The sequence below is a fragment of the Zosterops lateralis genome, assembly GCF_965231275.1.
Source record: "Zosterops lateralis genome assembly, chromosome: 4".
NCBI lineage: Eukaryota > Metazoa > Chordata > Aves > Passeriformes > Zosteropidae > Zosterops > Zosterops lateralis.
Genome location: NC_139765.1, coordinates 38,376,025 through 38,397,497, shown reverse-complemented (window position 1 = coordinate 38,397,497; position 21,473 = coordinate 38,376,025). Strand labels below are relative to the sequence as shown.

The 21,473-nt window shown below is 36.4% G+C and overlaps 1 protein-coding gene across 1 annotated transcript in view; it reads left to right on the top strand.

The window, feature by feature from the left end:
• LGR5 (leucine rich repeat containing G protein-coupled receptor 5) overlaps positions 1 to 21,473 on the top strand; it is a gene marked incomplete at its 5' end in the record, with an annotated part of 91,460 nt that overhangs the window by 33,019 nt on the left and 36,968 nt on the right. The window contains 3 exons of the mRNA XM_083859827.1: positions 3,696 to 3,767; positions 18,112 to 18,183; positions 19,731 to 19,802. Of these exons, the coding sequence (XP_083715953.1) occupies positions 3,696 to 3,767; positions 18,112 to 18,183; positions 19,731 to 19,802 (216 nt within the window). The remainder of the gene's footprint in view (positions 1 to 3,695; positions 3,768 to 18,111; positions 18,184 to 19,730; positions 19,803 to 21,473) is intronic.

The window sequence follows — 21,473 nt, the reverse complement described above, 5'->3', positions numbered from 1 at the left end:
GGTACAAAATGGCAGCTCATGGTGATTTTCACTGAGGCAGATGTGGGACTATGGCTGTCTCTATTTCAGAGCATTTGTGAACTTAGGGTATACTCTTGCCATATTGCTCCTACTGTCATCAGTGGGGTTTGTATGTACTGGGAGATGGGAGTAGTTCTGTTACACTGAGTTATTTAAAGGTTTTTCAGTTTTCAAATAAATCTAAGTTTTTCATCACTGTAGTTTGTAAGAGTCTACCAAGATTTGATACAAAATCAGAACCATTCCTCTGAGGATAGTTAAAGTTTCAGTACCTTGATTTTAATATTTTTAGCATTACATTGCAAATGCTGATGTACATGCCAGCTTTCACCCCCTTCTCTTTCCTAGGGAGTGCAAACTGCTAATTTTTAAGGCCAGCACTGAAAGGATAAATCAGAAAACACATTTGAAGGAAAAAAATCATCATACGTGCAGGACATAAGACATGCCCACTAAAACTGTTATTGGTTTTCATAGTAATAATACGTAACCCTAGAATTTACCACCTGGTTGTTTCAGGCTGTTAGCTGTACTTGATCTAGCTAATGGCTGTAAATCTCATCCCAGCCATGTCTTCTTGGCAGCATGGTCCAAAATGCTAGCAAACCAAAATGCCGAGAACCTCCTTATTTGTCTCTAGAGCACTGTGAGAAATTTCTGTTCAGAAGCCCAAAACTTGCAGTATTGCCCACACAAGATCAAAACTGATTGCATTGCATTAACTCTTTTTGTTTGTCTCACTTCTCTGAACAACTCCCATGAAGTAATTTTGGGCCATGGCTCTTCTTTCCCTTAGTCATTCCAGTGAACAAAATTTTGATTAAATGCATCCATGGTAATTCTGAAACAAAAGAATATTCTGAATCTAAAAACTGTGAGCACAGATGATCTGCTTTGCAGTATAAGGGATGTGTATTTTTTGGGGAGAAATAATGTTACCTGGTTAAGTGGTTAATACCATTTAACCAGCTGATATAGCTGGAAGAAGTAGAGAGTTTTGATTTCTGTGCCTGAAAGTTTCTCAGTTTTTCCAACTGTATCAACTAGCCTCATCAAATACTACCCCTCACTACCAGTCTGCCTTACATTCTTAAACCCTTACAGCTACAAGAATAGCACATTGCCAACGGAGACCATAATGTCCTGTGTATTAGTTGCTGGTATGTTAAAAGCTATTTTTAAAAGAGATTATTGAGCAAGCTTGGGGAATAATTTCTGTTACCTCCACTATCCCTGGAAGTATTTAAAAGATGCATAGATTTGGCACTTAGGGACATGGTTTAGTGCTGGGTTAAGAATTGGACTGGATGATCTGAAGGGTGTTTTCCAACCCAAACAATTCCATGATTCTGTGAAATATGCGTAGGTAATGTTTAGTAATTCAGTTGCACAAAAACACTTTTGTATATTATGTTCCAAGAAAAGAATCACGTGGGAAAAAAAGTAACCGGTCTAACAGAAAGAAGTTATTTAACTGGTAGGTTTAAAAAGAGTTAGAAATTGTTGGGGTGTACACTGGGAAAAAGGAGAGATTCTCCTCCATCATATAATGTGGTACAGATACTTTTACCACATGAGTGGAGTCCAAAAAGGAGACCAGGACGTAGCAGTTCACTGTTGGTAAATCCACTTCTGGGGTCTAAAGATGTTATTAAGGAAAATGCGCTTATTGTTGATTTTCTCCTTGGGCATCAAAGCACATAATGAAAGCCACCTTCTCTTGTTCTAATCCTCTTAAGATATTAGGGTCTGGTCAGTAGACTGCTTCTGACTGGTTTGTCATGGGGTCCTGTGGGTGATACAAGCAGACAAGTACTGCCTACTAGTAACAGAAATTAATATGCTGGAAAAGCAGACTTCAGGTTTGTCTCATCAGCCAGAGCACTGGTTAATGCTGAGTTTGTAGAATGCTCTAGATACGTGTGTGTCTGAAGACGAATCATTCCTATCTTCCACCAGGGCTGGCTTTTTAAGTCTAAAATGTGATCTGGCATGTTTTCAAAAACCCATTAAGACGTGTTGAAAATATCATAATCAAAATGATCTTGTTAAAATATTTGGTTTATCGTAATATTCAGTAGTATATAATTCACTACCTGGATGAGTTTTTCATTTGCCAAATAAATCCATGTTTTTGTTCTTTTGCCAGAATAAATCCTTTGAGCCTTTATCAAAGTGAAAGGGCAATAACCTACTAAACAGTACGAAAGAATTAGGTGATAAAGTGTTAGAGTAAAAAATGAATTTAATAAGTACACATTTCTCAAATTATACTTTGATTTTGAAGTGAATGCAGAAACCTTATTGAACAGTGATTTGATAATTGTTGCAAAGTATTAACACATTTCCTTTATTTCAAAATCTCTATGTGAAGTATGTTTTTAAATTATACATTTTAAAATTCACCAAAAAGATCAAACATCTAAATTAAGTATGCTGACTAAAAGTATATATTCTGTAATGTGAAACAGACTGTGAATAATAAGAACTAGATGGAGTAGGAATAGAATGCTTACCCACCAAAGTACAGATAACTTATTTACCTTGTAAGCTCTCAACAGCTGGAAGAAATAAAGTTATCTAAATAGTACCCAAAGTAGCTGGAAACTATAAGCACTGCTACAAATGCATACATATGTTTAAATAGTGAGGAGTTTTAAATTACTGTATAATGCTTGCATAAAATATGCAGGTCACTCCTAATTTTATTACAAGAATCTACAGAAATTTTGATACAGTTGTGTAAGTTGTGTCTTCCACACAGAATTTTATTACGCAATTTGTTTACAGTCTTGGTGCTCAATGGAAAGCAATTATAATAATACTGTAGGGCATGAGGAAGACAGTGGAAAACAATGAAAAGGCAAGTTAAGAATAAAAGGGTATTATATCAAATTTAGTCAAAAACATAGCTTGAATGAGCTCTGACAGAGCTGATATTGCTGGTAGTTTCCTGTACCAGGAACTACCATGGAACCCCACCAGGAAGTGTGTTACAGAGCAGGATCACATTACACCCTTGTTTTATGGTTCATTTCACTTATTTAATGCAATTTGAGTACCTGTAACAAAAGAGCACTCAAAAAGGGAATGTTTATTATTTGAAAATATGTAATTTCTATAAGTCAAGTTGGGTTTTGGGGACACCTGATGTGCCTGTGTGAGTCAAGGCAGATCAATATGACCATGCAACAGGCTGTATGGCAAAAGCAAAGCAGTTCATAATCATGAAATTTTAAGGATGATGCAGGTACTTTGTATGTGTTTGCTTTTGCCCGTCTCCTTTAGTAAACCAAGTGTACTATAGTGCTACGACAACAACAAAAATCTCGGTAATTTTCCTTTATTACTCCAAGTAAATTTTAATACAGTACAGTGGTTTATTAAAATTATGTCGACTAGAAGTGTTGTTTAGTGTTCCAGCTGATTTATAGAGCGTGATAAAACATTCCAAAATCTCTGGAAACGAGGAACATGCTACAGCCTGTATTGGTTTGACAAATCTGTGTTCGTACGAAAAAGGAATGTTTAACATACTAAGTAGATAATGATTCATCAATTCTGGCAGAGGAACTAATTTTTATTAATGTAGTACTTAAAAATGTGTGGAATGAACAGCTGGATGCCACAGTTGTGGCATGCCATGTTAAGTCTCTGTCTGTTTTCCCCTACAGTGATCTCAGTATGAACAACATTACTAAGCTGCCCTCAAACCCTGTGCACAATCTCCGCTTCCTGGAAGAGCTGTAAGTATCATTGTATCCTTGATGGGCATAGTCAGCACTAGACACATTCCTGTGTTTGTCTCTCATACTTACTGTGGGAACCAGATAAAACAGTGCAGGAAAGCTGTCAGCCTGACACTTTTGGCACATGCGGAAACACTTAGTTGAAAAAAAAACATTTGCTTGTGATTCTGGAAATGAACTTATAAAGGAGTTACCATGAGGCTACAACTTCTCTAAGCAGAGACAGAGCCAAACAAATTAAAATTTTTAAACAAGGATTGTTTAAAAGAGCTGGATTGCTTTTTGGAAATAGTTAAGCAGCAGGATATTAAAAGTTTGAATACTGGCTCATGTTTATTAAAATCCCAAGTAAAGCTGTAATCAAAACCAAAACCTGCTGCCTTGTTCTGCCAGTGTCAAGGACAATTGAGTCCACATTTCATAGTATGGAGGCTTCTTGTTCTGATCACTTTTAATTACTGTTTCCTTACTGTTAAACTTAGCATCCCTGAAGGCTGACTGCAGAGTGCAGAATCCTGCAAAAAGCTTAGTTACGCTATCTACTACATTCACCGTGGGGGAAAAGTGCATTGTGAAAACTAGCTGATCAAGCACAACATCAAAAGAGGAATGTTGGCTTGAAGTGATGGTGACTAACCAAAAGTGAAAAGTATTGTGCATTCATGAGACCTGGATTTGGCAGTGACTCTAGTTATAATGGCCGAGGCTTAAAAGAAAATTTAGGTTTCTGAGGAGTGATGGAGAGTCTATAAGTGATGCACCATAGATCTTGTGGAAAAAAGCTGGCACATGTATTTGCATGAGTACCTCTAAGTATTGATGAAAAACCTTTTATGAAATGTGGCTTTTAAGTTTTTAGAACTGAAAACCTGCTCTTTTTTTAGTATGTTTAGGTGATAACATGCCATAAAATCCATGTAAGATGTGCAAAGTCATGGTGCTACCCTTCTTGCAAAGATATGGTCTGTTTTAAGCTATGAAATGTGCACACTCTTCTGCAATTTAGGTGGCTATTGCACTGATAACTTCCAGTGTCCTTGATAACATTCAATTGAATTTTGCCACCTGGTCATTCTAGCCAGCATCTACCAGAAAAAAAAAAGAAAACAAACAAACAAACAAACAAACAAAAAGAAACCCATTTTGTATACTAACTTTGGACAATACTCTATTTGCAAGTAGGTATTCCTTTCCTGTCTTATTTTTATTACCCTCAGCACTTCTAGTTGGAAAGCTTCATTCCATTTTATGCTTTCTGTGTTCTTTTACTTACTCCTTTTCTTTAGTTCTCAATATCTGTCTTGCCATTAATGCAACTTTCAAATAATGTAACAAACAGGAACATAACACTGAGGGATAACACATATCAAGTGTTAACATTAGTAAGTGCATAAGTGCATGTGGAGTGAATCATGCCTCAAAGCCCCTGCTTGTGAAGTTCTGCATCATGTTCATGTTTGGTTGTCCAATCTCCTCTCAATTGTAATAACCCTACTAAAACCTGCCAACCCAATTGCTCTCCAGCCCAAAAAGAGGAAATAATTTAAACAAAAGTTTTGGATTTTCCTGGAAGGAAATTCTAATACAGCCAGGTTACCTTCACTCTTTCATTTTATGATTAAATCACAGAATCACAGAATCAGTGGGGCTGAAAAGACCTTTGAGATCATGAAGTCCAACCTATGACCTAACACCACCTTATGAACCAGACCATGGCACTGAGTGCCACAGCCAATATTTTTTTTAAACACCTCTAGGCACGGTGATTCCACCTTCCTGGGCAGCTAAATGGCCCAAATTGTAAGACCTAAGACACTGCTTGAGAAACTGTTCTATGGTGTATGTCATCTTCCTGATCAAGACCTTTGAAAGCGTTCTTGCTCTCTCCTTGTGCTGGGCCTACCTTTTTCACTGGAAATATTAAAACCTTATTCTTTCAATCCTCTGCTCCAAACTAAGTAATTCCAGTCTTTCATTGCTGGTAGTACCAGCGAGGTATTTATTTTTTTACTATGTTTTGTTCTACATATACGTAGTCATAGTCTTCCTTTTGTTTCACAGTAGCAAATCACTTCTATTTGTCATTAATTTAATGCTGTTTCATGAAATCCTTCTAGCTTTTATTCACTTTTGAAATAAACATTAAAAACTGATGCCTTGGAAGATGTGAGGCAACTTATTGTGCCGAGTGGTTTTCAGAGGCACACAGAGCAATTCAGCCTAGTATTATATAGAAAAAGGTATAGACAATGGAAAAGGAATTTTTGATTTTATTCAGTTTTTAAGTAGGAGAGAACAGCCATTGTATTTCTCATACTCCTCTATATTAATTTTTTGAGCAGTGATTATACATATGAAAATTATTTTTCCCATCCAAGCATTGCCACATGATTTTTTTCTAGTTTACCTGAGAAATCTGTGTTTCCTTTGTTGGCTTATTTAGAAGGTCCTCTTGATAAACATAACGTAGCCCATAATTCAGACATCATTAAAATAAGATGTTTATTAGATCTTTACTAAATCAGTGTTTTATAAAATTAAAATCCATCTTAGAAATATCTAGCTGATCTTTGAGGTACACAGCAGCAGGAGCTTGAAATGCATCTTCTAGGGTTTTTCTAGTGTTGAAAAAAGTTTTACTTTAAGTCTTACTTAAAGATCTCTTTATTAGAGGCCTGGTTCAAACATCTGATAACAGCTCATGACTGAACCCACTGAATTTTAGCTTAGATGTTACATCTTCAATGCCTGGTTTGGAAATCCTATTAAGTGATTACCCTGAAAGGACTGAGGTTTTGTTAAAATAGTTAAACCAATTGTTTTGATTCCAAAGCAGTGGTGTATAAGACAGGTCTGTTTAGCCAGTTCTGACCTTCCAGGCTGAATCTGATCCACTTTTTTAGCCAAGGTTAGATACCTCTACATGCAGCATTCTTGCAAACTTGATGATCATGACTAGTACTTATTCTTAATCAAAGACTATGATGACTGAAGTAAAATATATTGAAAGTGTTTTTGAGGTGCATATTCCTCCAAAAACTTTGGAAAACCTTGAAGTACTTGGCAATTTGTAACTTTCAAAAAAATTAATTCTGAGTAAAACCTTTTATTTGTGAATCTTTTATTGAAAATCATGGGCCTTTCAGATTTAGTTTTCTCTTAAAGCATATATGACAGAACTCCCACCAAGAAAGAAGTATGTTTCAGCTGCTTGATTATCAGCAAGTTGCTCTGCATGAACTTGTACAACACTATTAAGTCAAATTCTTCATTACAAATTCAAAATAACTCCAGATATTTATCAATCTGACCAAATCCAAGACTCACTCTCATGTGGATTATTTCTAGACATATGTCATTATGCGGGATGTGTAAGAATGCCTGTTCTAATAGAGCAGCACATTAGAGTAATGCATGGAAAAAAGGTTTTTTAAAAAATCTAAAGGGTGGGACTCTTAACAGTTTTAGAGGCAGCTACTTCTCAGTGCAGACCTAACACTTTGTGATTAGTTACACTTCAAAGCAGTGCCTGAAACTATTTTATTTTATAAATTAATTTCTCAATGAAATGTGAGGAAGAAAGCCAATAATAATTTAAAACTATTTGAATCAGACCTACCTACAAAATCTCTCCAACTAGATATATATCCACATATCCATATATATGCATAAATATATGCACAGACACCCACACACGCACATATATATAAGGCTTTCATTTTAGTTTTAAACACAGGAACATTCCACAGATAAGCACAGCTTCAAGTGATATTTAGTAAATTGCTATTCAGCAGCTTAAATTTGGTGTTTTAGTAAAACGGCAACAAAGGTTGCTGTATTGCAATTACTTTACTACAGAGCAGGACAGTCCCAAATAATCTCTTTTCTACAAAATCAAGTAATGAAATCACCCCAAGTTATTTGCAATCTACATAGAAGCACAAGAATGTTTTCTGAGACATGCATTATTTTAAAATTATCTTAAAATCAAATAAATATATCTACAAAGTTTTTTTAGATTGATCTTGGCATTATTATAGTGGTCTCTCAGGCAAAAGTGCAATTTACTGTAATACTCAAGTGCAAAATTGCAGATACAATACATAAGAGATGTATTATGGAGTCTTACTATGATTTGTGTTGAAATCCCTTTACACACCAAAAGTGGTCAAGAAGCTACTGTATATGTGAAAATGAAGTCCTAAATTACCAGGCATGATCCATTATGAGTTGCTGGGTTTTTTTTCTTTTTACTTCTCCCTTCATTTGCTCTTTGTCTCTGCAAAGAGGTTTTCAAAGAGTTAATGGGAATTAGGTATTCTTTTCCCCGCTGACTCTGAGTTGTGGGACTGAGATCTCTGGTAATGTACATTTTTGAAAACTGAGAGCATTTGCTCTTGGGGTCCTGTACAGTCTTCTTTTTGTACTGGTGTAGGCATACTAGCATTGAAAACAGATTCTCTGCTTTTAACTATAATGTAAGTTGGTAGAAAACATGAAAGTCCTGCAGCCATAGCCCAAAACTTTCATGAGAAAGTGGAGGAATCATGTAATTTACTTCTATAATCTTGGAACATTATCATTAAATACTAAAATATTTCCTAAAAGTTAATCTGCATAATTTTAAAAATCTCAAGGCAAGAGTAAAACTGGAAGAACTAAAAAAAACACATGCAGAACTAAAAATAAATAGAGTATCATCTAGTGGTCTCAAACTGTCCACACATTCCAATGCCACTTCAATACCAGTTTTGCAGTTCTTGCACAGCAGAGTTTAGTGGAGCTGATCCTGGTAGAAATCAGTTTGTGTCACCTCCATCAGCTAAAGTTTGAAGAACTGTCACTTCATGACTTGTGATCCCCTAGATAATTTCAAAGCAGTGCACAATCTAGCACCTAAGTTGTGAATTCAGCTTCTTCATATAAATTGCAAATTTAGTTTCTTCCCTTCATGTGTGCATCCATGCAGATCAGACTATGTCACTGTGTTCAATATGTGGTGTGTGTTAGTGAGAAGTATCTGTCACCAGTCCAGCAAAGGGCCCAGGGCATGCTGTAAATTCTGCTGCTGCAAAACAGATTTTGTTGATACCTGAGGACTGTAGTTTCCCAGCTCTGCTTTAATATAGGGTTGCACTCAAAGTCCTGACAGAGGGTAGTGCACCAATTGTCTTGAAACATGGTGGTAAAAACACTAAGAAGATGTTTACCTAGTTAATCAGTCAGAAACAATAACAGTTTTCACCCCTAGTTTTTGCATGCACGGTTTAGGTTGACTAGAAAAGAGCAAACCCAAGCACAGAAGATTCCTACTGTATGAGCTAACAACTTGTAACCTTTACATCCACAAAATGAGGGCTCTGGTGTTCTGGAGCTCTCACTGCTGTTCCTTTGATGCCACCAAAGCAAGTAACAGCAAAGAACTCGTCCATGTGGATGTGTTAGCCTGACATCCTCCAAACTGCCCTTTTTGCCATCTTATCAAGAATAACAAGATGAGGAACAGAAAAAAAAAAAAAAAGAGGGAGAGAGAAAAATAACAGAGCAAATGCCTTACTAAATCAGAGCTGCTGCTTGCATTGCTTGTTGAATAGCTCGTGCTGACAGATAATTATTCTGGAAATGTTAATGCAAATTGCACAGAGCAACCTTGACACTGGAACTGCTGTGCATCTGTGGGGTAAAGGGGAAGAAGGGAGATGGTGGGGTAGGAAAAAGATAAAAGAAAACTGAAAACATTCAGATATGCTTGCGAGCAGAAGCAATAAATGTTCTAGGTTGATATCCAGGAAACCTTGTCAGTGCTTCTGCATTACTCTTATTGAGTGTCTGTTGAAATTTGGTTTTGGCTTGTAGCTTACAAATGCTTTCTGGTAGTTGTAATTTATTATCCAGCAATATTCATTAGGAACTAGTTTAGAACATCAAAAAGAGTCATTGGAAGTGCTTTTTGTGTTTTGCGATCAATACAGATAGTGACATTACACTTAATTAAAGTAGGGTGAAGCGTGCTATATATCTGTAGATCCTGAGGCAGGATTTTAATTTAAGTCTTACGCATTCTATGTGCACTGCAGTAGCAAGTATGCAGAAATAATTTCCTTTTTTTGTCAGTGGAAGTTCAGCCTGTTTTTAGACTGCTTAATTTCAGTGCAGTGAGAACTTCTGGTGCCTACATGGGTCAGGTTTTTTTCACTTGCTTAGGATGAGAGGTAAGGAATTCAGACCACATCACATTTATGTCTAATAGATTCTCAAGTACAGTAGAACCAAATTCTTCCCTCTAAGTTGTTTTTTTGAATTTCCAAAGAGGAGTAGCCGTAATTCCTCCATTGCTGTTGCCTCATTGAACCACTCAGAAAACAGCAGTGATTTCAAAACCTGGATATGCAATTTGTCTTCTTTGCCTATCACACTGAACTGACCAAACAGTTAACACATTTTTCCTTATTTTCAGTTTGATCATACTGTGTAGTGTTGCAGTACACTTAAGCCAGTTCCTGCTGTTAATGATTATTATTTCCTGCCTATTCTGGTGATAGTGACACTACTGGGATAGAAGCAAAACCAGCGTCAGAAGTGTAAATGGTGCTTGGGAGATCCAGCCTAGGAAATATTATGTATATGATGCACCATTTATTGCTTCATGTTGCTGTAACCTTTAAATACTGAGAAAGAAATTTTAACAATTTTAAGATCGTTCTGAGTTGTGATTTGGTGACAACATTCTTCATACACAGAAGTACTGCCTCTTAATGATTGTGTCCATGGGATCCACTGCTGGGAATCAGTGTGGGATGTCCTGGCCAATGCCAGAGTCCCTCCTGAGAGTTGTCCTTGATTCAGCTGGAAGGCAGGTACTTGGATATCTGTTCAGGAGAAGGACTCACTTGTTGTCAGCACTGGCTAGGGACAGCTTCACAAAGGAAGGGATCAGTTGTCTGCAGGAGTGATTGGATCACAACCATGCCAGATACAGAAAGGGTCTGTGCCTTTTATAAATGGAGAAAGAAACAGTATGTTTTGAACTATATTCTTAACTGACAAAAATCTATGATCTGTTTCATCAAAGCCAGTTCAAGATCAAATACACACTAATTTCATTCCAACTGCTTTAGGTCTGTTGGAGTTATTCCAGTTTACACCCCATGAGAATTTGGCATAAGCATTTTAAAAGGCAATTAGGCCCTAAAGCAAGAGCAGACTGTGTTATATTTGAATTTCCAACTAAACTCTAAGTAGCAATAAATACAACATACAGCACAATTATGACTTGCTCACTCCCTCCCCTTATTTAAAGAAAGGAGAACATCTTTACCTTTTTTGCTTTGATCTCTCTGAGCATCAGAATTTTAATAGATCATTTGACTCACATTTCTTTTTATATTGCTGTAATTTTTTAGTTTTAATTAATGTGACAGATTGAAATATAAAAAGATAATTAAAATACAGACTAGCATTTAAATTCCTGGGCTAGAAAAGTAATCCTTAAAACATTTTTAAAATACATGCTGATGTCATCTGTGAATTATAAACTTTGTAATTAATCTCCCATTTCTATTGCATTGGCCAGAGAATAATCATTAATACGTATAAAATTAAACTGTTATCTCAAAATTTTAGTTGACTTTGTGTAAGTGCTATATGAATATCCATATTGTCAAAGCTCTTCCAATGAAAGTAGCGGGAACATTTCATGTTATCTATTTATCAATATATACGTTAGGTGAAGAAAATTAGAAATAAAAATATATAAATTATATATTGGCTATATATTTATGTAAGTGGAGTAAATATATGTGTAGTTGTGTGACTTTGTACCTTTAACAAAGTTTGACAGGAAACAAAATTGAAGCAATTTTCAAGATTGGTAAATTCTTCCTTGAACAAAGGCAATTTTTTTATACCAGAACAAGTTGTTCTAGAAAAAGATTTAGAATTTATATTTTCTTGTTATACTTCCATGTGGTTCCTCCCATTTTCTCCATTAGAAATTGAGGTAGTAGGTTTAGGACTGATAGTAGTGTTATTGGTGCAGCTTCTCAGAGAGAAGTAAATTACTGGCAAACATGATACTGTGGCAGGATGCAAATGAGAGCCCCATTTCTACTTGTGTCAGCACAAATTTTTCCCCAGACTTCAATGAGATTGATATTTCACCATGGATCTTTATCAGGTTTTCAGAACAATTATGGTAGTTGGAGAAGGCAGATCAGGCTTTTAAGAAAGAAGTTTCAAATTACAAAAGAGTTTCTTATCTGTACACAAGGTATAAAAGACACAGTCCATGATTACATTAATTTTAATGGAATTTTCTACATGCTAGTGCTTCAGCACCAAATTCAGGAAGGTAGCACACACAGCAGAACAGTCCCATCTTTTGGGGTTTTTCACTATCTCAGGCCTTCTGAACTTTCAATTTATATTCACCAAAAAAAAGATTATTTTCAATTTTCTGTCTGGAGGGGTTATTAGCCGTAGCATATAATGGAGTAAATGATGAATAGCACACCTGTTTTCTAAGAAAACATACAAATATAAAACTGATTAGATTGTGACTCTGTTGATGTTAACCTAGTCATGTATATAGATATCGATACAGAGATAGATATACAGATACAAACATATCCATGATAACATTGTCTTAGCATGTGCGTTCTTTGCTGTTATGCCTTAAATAAAATCAGCAAATTACTGAACAAAAGTAAAATGCAGAGTCAAAGACATACAGAAAGGATTCTGGTTCACAGAATTATTCTTGTAGAAATCCCTCTGTATCTTTGCACAGTTGAATGATTTCAGATTGCACTCACAATTCCGTTCTGTATAGGATATTGCACTACATGGGAACTGATTAAATATAATGCAACACAAGTGATGCAATGATATACAGCCTAATCTGTGTTAAAGGGCATGCACTGGCATTAGTCTAGAAACATTGAGTCAGTCTGGTATTTATATCATAGTTTACTGGCAAATACTAAGAGTCAAATATACTTACCAGAAATTTGAGTGTTCTGTTCTGAAAATATTACAACAATTTCACTGCATTTTTACTTTGTAATAGTGAAAATAGTGCTTGACTCCTTTTACATTGTTTATTCTTATTTCTTGTTGAGTCACACTGAGATCCAGTGTCATCTATTCTCCTACATTTCAGCATCTTGCAATATTTGATAGGTAACTTGTCACAGAAAATTCCATTGTGCTAATCCTGTTAGAACACAGCATGAATATTGATCAGTGTAAACATATGCTTTTTCCCAAGGAGACAGTTACCTCCCTTTCATGTCTTTTCTTTAGTTTTGATACTACTAGATTTAGAAATACATTTCACAGGTGCTTGATCAGCATTTGCTGGACTAGACCTTACTTAAGCAGAGAAGGAAAGCAGCAACTCCCAATATTGTAATGTCACTGTCTTCTGCAGACTGAGAAGTAGCTGGGTTAGATTTCATATAGGTTCTTTCTACAGTTAGCGAAAATGTGTTTTCTTTATATAAATACCAGAGTTTTTTATCTATAGAGAAGATTTTTTAATGTTGCAAGTTCACCTTCATCCCAGCAGGCATAGAGGAGATTCTTGGTACCAGGTAAAGGTTTGTCCTGGTGCAGAAAACATCTACACAAAAAGCCATTTTGAGTTGGTAAAGAAAAATTATTGTACTAGAAATGTAAAGTTGACTGTTATCAGTCGCAACTTGTATTTATTTGCTTCTTTCTGATCAATGAAGTTTTTCTTTTCAGACAATCAGAGCAAAACATGAAAAAGATTTCTGATCATTTTTGGAGCTTTAGTTCTCTTTCTGGGAATGTTCTTTTGGCTGGATGACCACCATTTCTCACAACTATGACACTGCAGGAGAGGTCAGAATATGTCAAAGAGGTCAACAGATGGGGAGCACTCAAAGGAGAGCCAAGACACACCTTTTCTTAGATCTGACCATAGGCTGTGTGCATCATCTGCAGCACTATAACTGTTCCCACTGTGAGCACTGATTGCCAGTGTGGCTCAGTGGCATTGAAAGATACTTTATAAATTACTTCAATTTAAAAGTATGGAGGTCCCTTGTTTTTCTCTCAGCTCATTTGTTTTACATCTTTTAGAAAGAAACTTGCAGTAGTATAAAAACTGTGCCCAAGCCAAGTACTGAAGGAGATATGCGGTGGCTTTTCTCTGTAAACTTTTCCAGTCTCCATTAATTTGCAAGATTATTCAAAGCAGTGCAAGTAAAATCTAAATCTGAAACAATGTCATGCAAAAAATTGGATCCTTTCTGATTACTTCTTCATTAAACTAATGTGATATATTTAAGCCTGACTGTATTTAATGGGCTATCTCTAATCTCCAATATCTATGAGAGATTTTTAAACTGTCAGAAATGCTTAAAATAAAAGAACTTTTAAAAATGGATATTCAAAATTTTTCAAACAATAAAAGTCAACCATTTGGTTATATAAGTTCTAAAACCAGGCGATTTCATTCCTGCTCTCAGAAATTATTAACTAAATACTCAGGTATAGGGACAGGTACTGTGTCCATTTTCCTTTGTTCAGGGAAAATTATACTTACCCATTCAGACTAAAAGTACGTCCAAAATTCAGTAAAATACTGGGCAGCTTCCCTCAAATAATTTAGGTAATGGAAAACAAAATCCCTGAAGTGGAGGACAGTGAACTCTGGTAGACACTTGATACATACTGTAGTGTCAACAAAGGGATGAATTTTCCCTTATGCCGTGGCTGAGAATAGAAACACAGTAATAGCAAGAAAATTCTGCAAGGAAGACATTAAAAATTACCAGGAATTAATAAGCCGAGTTTCCTGAGCTTTGCAGCATGCCATATAGGATTGATTTGCTAATTTTTATCCAAGAATACTAAAAGAATTAGACAACCATCCAAATGAATATTTTTTGCTGATTTTTACCAAATACTACAGTGCTGGGAAGATGCTACTATTATGCCAGAAGTGGTTTCATAGCACATCTTGGGAATAGATAGGTGCTTTTGCTGAGCTTGTTCCAGAGAAAATCATGAAAAGTGCATCATGAAAAAGCAGTTAGCGTGGCAAATGAAGGTCAGACAACATCATTACATCAAAAAGAATTGTTGCCAGATGTCTGCCTTTTCTGCACTGTCAAGTTGCTTGGTGAGAGGATTACAAGGACACATATATATTCATACATGGCATTTGTGATATACTTGATGTAGCCCTAGGCTGAAATATGTAGGGCTCTATAAGAAGAGCATAATCTGCTGCTGCGTAAGCAGAGGAGTATCATATAAGATAGCTCTAAGTACTGTTTGTAAAATTAGTGAGAGTTGTTTTCAAACTGAAAAATATTCAAAGCAGAACTTCAAGAATAACCTGAAGTTGAAAAAAACTCATAAGGAGTAAATACAGAAGTTCTGTCTACCAAAAAGTTTAACATGTTGTTTCTACATATATTTAAAGTGTTTGCTCTAGACATTTTCAATAATTAAGAAGTTGTGATCTAAAGGGGAAAGAAGCAAAAAAAAATTTAAAGGGTTGGAATCTGAAAAAAACTGAAGAACTATAAATTACATTTTGGTGTAATAGTTCAGGTAACTACCACTCAACAGCTGAGGAACATGGCTGTACATTTTCCAAAAAATGTCAAACACTAAGGCTTGCTGCAGAGAGCCACAAAGATGCTCCAAAGCCTCCAAAGCTGGGAAAAGTGAGTATTTAGACATTGAGATAAAGCTTTAAATCTGTGCAGTGTACCAATCACATTGTTGCAGTCCTGCATTTACAGCCAGGTGATACATGCTTGGTAATTTCCACAGTCCTTCTCCAGGAGCTCTTAAATAGGTCTGCATTTCTCAGCCCACTTTGTGAAGGGTATTAAGTTCAAAGAGGGGATATTAACATGTAATGTATTCAGCAGTTTGCATTGCCTCAGTTATGAGTGAAGAAGGAGTGGCAGCCTGAAAGAGCACACTCTTGAATCTTTAGACATGTGGGTTTACTTCTCCGCTCTTTATCAAGTTTTCCACATGACACTCACAGTAGTAACTGAAGTGAAAATCTCAATACCTCCACCTTCTTTTTTTTTTTCCTGTAAGGTTTTGCAAACTCATTATTTTCTAGTTCATGCCAAGCTCATGTCCAGAATTGTGTCCAATCATGCCATTAAAACGGCATAGCAAAAAAGTGCTGTCAGGGTGAAGTAGACTTTAGGTTTTCTTTTAAACAATCATATAAAAACTGAAATCAGAATTAGACAGGTCTCAGGCTCTATTGGTTAGTGATCCACAAAAGGCATTTACTTTCAGGAACACAGTCTGTTGTGCCTGATGTAGCACATGCCTGCTTTATCCAGTGACAACCCAAAAGTCATTGCTGTTTGTGTTCAGAATGGAAGCTGAAACTTGCAAAGGGTCCTCACATATGTGAAAAAAGGCCCTCACATCTGAGCATGTGAGTGCCTCATCTTGGGGCAAGAATGAACCATGTTTGGTTTGCACATCCACCTGCAGGAATTCAGCTGTGTGTGCCCAGTTCTCAGATGTATGGAGATCAGACTCCACTACAATCTGCAGTGAGAGACAGTCCCTGCAGCTCTGACTGATGCTGATTGTCATTGTAGAGCACAATTACCTTCCCAGAAAAGACAGCTAGCTCAACGTTACAGGTTACCTAGCTCAGCACGGACATCTGCACAGGAAAAAACCTTTTCCACTAGCTGAAGATTCCTGAAAAGTCTCTGGATCTAAGACCTAGACATTTTCCTTTTTTTTTTTTTTTTTCCCCAATGTATAGACAAATGTATCTTTTTATTTTCTGTATGAAAGCAGTGACTAAAAACAAGGTGTACACAGGACCCTGTTGTTAGCTCAGGGAAAACTCAGTCCCAAAACAAGATAGCATTTAAGGGCCAGTCAGTGCTGGATCTTTGGGATTCCAGTCAAAAGTACTTGCCCTTTTCCATGAACAGTATTGGCACATCTGGTGCCTATTTCAGTGCTGTAGGCTCCTCTCTGGCAGCTTGGTAACTAAGAAACTTCCTAGAACTAGTCCTGTACTCTTTGCTAAGAGCCAGAGGCTGAATTAAATGTCAGGTCTGGTATCACAGCACCTGGGCTATGGGCTCTGCAGTGCTGGTGTGCAATATCTTGGCTGATGGGGCATACAATTCCACTTGGCTTAACTTGTTCTGCAGAGGGGGTTACAGCACATCAGTTTGCATTTTTTGTCAGCTAGGGGCACACTCTGGGGCCCTACTGACTCAAAGTAACTTTACTGGGAAGCTGTCCCTTAGCAGTCAGATTTCCAGGTTGGGTACAGGTATCACAGCAACTTGAGGCTGAGTTGCTATGTCAGAAAGCTGAATACAAGATCATAGAGGTTGAAAGGGGCTTTAAAGACCATCTAATTCCAGCCCCTTTCCATGGGCAGGGACACCTTCCACTATACCATGTTGCTCAAAGCCCCGCACAACTTGGCCTTGAGCATTTCCAGGATCCTCTGGAGTTGTCCTGGTGGGGAACATAGAAATGCCATTATTTTGTATCAAATAGATTCTAGACACAAACTTTACAGAATGATGCAGTCTTTTTTTGTTTGGTTTGGTTGGTTGGTTTTCTGGGTTTTTTTCCTTTTCTTTTTTTTTTTTTTTTTTTTTTTTCTTTGGTTTTTTGGGGTTTTTTTCTGTTAGAGTAACACACTTTACAGAGGCATTTGGTGTACTTACCTAGATCTGTAAAATACCTTCTGGCAAGATGCAGTAGAAGTAGGGGGAAAAAAGCCCTACAAATTTTAACAAGTGCACTTTTTGCCAACCTATTACACATCTGCTCACAGGGAAGACTCTTACTCACCAGTACAGCAGTTTTATGTCTAGTTATTTCAAAATGAACTCTAATCATTGTTACGTGGATATGTTTTTATATTTGTGCAAATGACTGAAATGTTTACAGACAATTCCAAAAGTGCGTGCCTGTAAATCCTATTATGGTAATTGTTGTCACTATGTCTGTATTTTACTTGCTAGGATTGTTCAAAATCCTGAAAAAATATGAAAAATTCAATGAACATTCTACACCATAAGCCCAGTTTGCAATGAAATTGAGTTATTTTCTATGCAGTCAATCTCAGTGGAGTAACTGTGCAGTTACAGGCTTCTCTTTATTTTTTATTACTATTATTATTATTATTTGTTTTAAAAAGTGTATTAATGACAAAACTAGGCTCTTAAACTACTGCCTCTGGCATCAGTCACTCAAACATAGCTGTGTTGCACTTTTTAGCGGCAAAATTAATTCCACATGAAGAGAAAAACTATTCACTCTTTTCCTTTTTCAAACTTTGCAGACGTCTTGCAGGAAATGGCTTGACATACATTCCTAAGGGAGCATTTGCTGGCCTTTTCAGTCTTAAAGTGCTGTAAGTAAACTGTGTGTTGTTTGATATATTTCTGATTTCCTAAATGCTCTAGGGAACTAATTAACCAGTGAAGTTTTGATCAAGTAAATTACATATTTTGATCAGCTCATTTTGAGCAATTTCATTGAAGATACATATGAACATCATTAAATTTTTGGTTTTTTTCACATAGAAAGTATCCTAAACAAAAGTTGGAAAACATTAATAGCATTCTAAATACAACTTGCTCATCAAGTAGATGTCTGTACAATATCAAAGGTAAAAAATGATTCAGTTAATAGTTTCTTTAATTATCTCAAAAGTCCTAATTTCAGCTGAACTTTTCATGATCACACAAAACGGGGGATTTCCTTTCCTTGAGAACATGGGGGGAAAATATTGTATACAATGCAATGTAATTTTAAACTGTTCACATTTCATGTATTGTTCTTTGCAACGTAATGACTATTACATAAATTATTTAAAATATTACAAACTCCTGTATTATTTGGAGTAGTAAAACAGTACATATACTTACTAAAATTACTAACAGACTACATCTCACAGTTTTTACACTAGAGGGGATCTTTGCTCATGTAAAGTTCACAGAAACTGTAGTATTAGCAAGAACACTAGCCTCCTAGGCAGTGTCAAGCCAGGCCTGATGCTACTGTACAAATTTCTGCTGAAGAAATACTTAGCAGAGTATTCCCTCTCCATCTTCTAAGTTGGCAAGCTTTAGCTCTTGTTGGCTCAAGCAGATTTAGGCCTGCCAGAAATTATTTCATTTACAATATCCCATTGAATATGCCTCCTTTTGAAGGAAGCATGTACTACTTCAGATTTTACCACATAGAATATTTATATATGTAGGAGTTGGTCCAAACAAGGATGTTAGGTAGTATGAATGAAACCATATTCAAGAGGAAAATATTCGTGAGGAGTGGAAAGTGATTTTTCAGTCTTTGAAAGGTAAATGTTGTGATATTTCAGAAAAAAAAAGATTTGTCAATTCATTGCTAGCAGCCTTTGAGTTGAGAAAAAATACTTCACTGAAAAAAATTACGCAGTTTGTTTATAGAGATAAAATTTTATTCAAACTAAATCATAAATGCCTCACACTGTTAAGAGATAATTTGCTATTGTTGCATTTTCCTGAGTAAGAATTTCAAGACTCAGTGCTTCATAGCTTTATCAGAAGAGAATCACTTCAGAAGGAGAACATTATCAGTATAGGAGAATGATAATTTCAGAATTGGAGGCAATTAGGAGGTTATAAGCCCTATTGAAAGCAAATTGGATTTATTGTTTTAACTTCCTTAGATGCTTTGAAAATCCTGCTCAAAGCTGATGTCTAGCTGTTAACAAAGCCAGTATGCTACAGGTATTTGTTTGCTTTGAAGAGAGCGGGCCTTTGACAGGGGCAGGGGTATGGATTATTTGTGTAACTTTCTTTGTAACCTTGAAGTAGGACCAGCACAAAGAAGGCAAGCCTGGAGGAAAATTTGCAGTAGAAAGAAATTATTTTTACTGTGTTGATTCTGGCTTTTGTGCTACCCAAAATGTAGGATGCTGCAGAATAACCAGCTACGCCAGGTTCCTACTGAAGCACTCCAGAACCTGCGCAGCCTGCAGTCTCTGTGAGTATACCTGATTAATCAATTTGCAACCTTGAGTGAACATTAATATATGATTACCTAATAATTATCTGTTCATATTACTTTGTAATGTGCTGACTCAACTTTTTCTTTTAATTATCTTTGAGCTGCTTTTCAACAGAATTGTACTTTCAATTAGACATTAAAAGTGATTGATTTCATTCCAGTAATTTCCTGACACTGGCAGCTTCTTTGCAGCATTATAGACTGGTTCAACATCTGAGAAGACACTCCTTGCAATGCTTTCTGTCAAGAACATGGTATCGTGTTAGTATTATTTACTAGGAAAAAAAAGGAATCTCAAATTACTCCCTTCTTTTTTTTTTTCATTGGGGGTATTTTTTTTCTTTTTAAGCAGTATGAAAAACACTAATAACTCATGAAACAAAATGTACTAGAAGATGCTTAATTACATTCTGTGCTTCAGGCAGGCCTCTGTATTTATAGCTCTTGACTGTCCATGCTGACTCAGTCCACAAACTTCAGTTTTAACAGAACTCCTGCCAGAACTGCTAGACCAAGAGTGAAGATTGGCTGCTTTGTGGTATGAATGAAATTATTTTGGTGTTCTTCTGCCCTATGAGAATGGTTGTACCAGGTTGTGCTGATAGCTGACCTAGCCCAGCATCCAGCCCACAATAACAGATGCCAAAACAAAAGAAGGTCCAACGAAGTGTATAATACTGCTTTGGTAAACTGCTCCAGCAGCCAGAGATTTGCAGTTAGGGACTCACTGAGTCTACCATGGCTTTGATAGCTAAAGGGTTTTCTTCTATGAGTTTGTACAATTGCATTTTGAGCCAGTGAAACACTCATGATTTTTTTGTGGCAGCATGTCTGCTGATCAGCTAGCCTGTGTAGCATGGGGAGGTACCTTCTAATATTTACTTGGAACTTTTCAACACATGTGATGTTCTCTGCAGCATCAGGGGAAAATGGAAGCAGCAGTTCTGTATTCTTCTTCACAAGATGAAGTTTATATTATATATCTCTCCTATACCTCCATTAGTCAGTTTTTCAGATGTAATCTGTTAGGATTGTCTCTCACGTGGGAGCTATTCCATTCCTCTGTCATCCTTGTCATGTTACTGAACTTGTTTTCAGTTCTCATGTATTTGATCTGAGATGAGTGGAGGAGGGATGAGCCCTGCAGAGCATGTTTAAAGTGCTTGTGCATCATGGGTTTATAGAGAGCAAAACTGGATGGGTTTTTGTTTGCCTTCTTACTAATTCAAAACTTTTGTTTTGTTTGTTTGTTTTTTTAACCTTTACTGAACGCTTAACTGTTATTTTCATTCTTATTTGCAACTGCAGGACCTCTTTCTAGCATGTTAGTAGCTACTCAAGAACTTGTCCTGTAAAGTTTGAATTGCCTTTTCCCTCAGTCCCTCTCTTGAGACCTATCTATAATGAGCTTCATCTGCCATGTTCTTTTTCAGCCAGTTTGGCATCAGGAGTTTCTTCTATTGCACTTGCAGTTCATATTTTGAAACTAGAAAGAGGTTTTTGCTGTGCAAACACAGGATGTGGTAAATCGAGTTAGTTTCTGAACAACCCACAGAATTGTATTGTCACCTGATACAAAAGAAAATTACAAAATTTTCTTAAGGAGCTATTGATTTTTAATCTGCAGCATGAAATATCTAGATGACT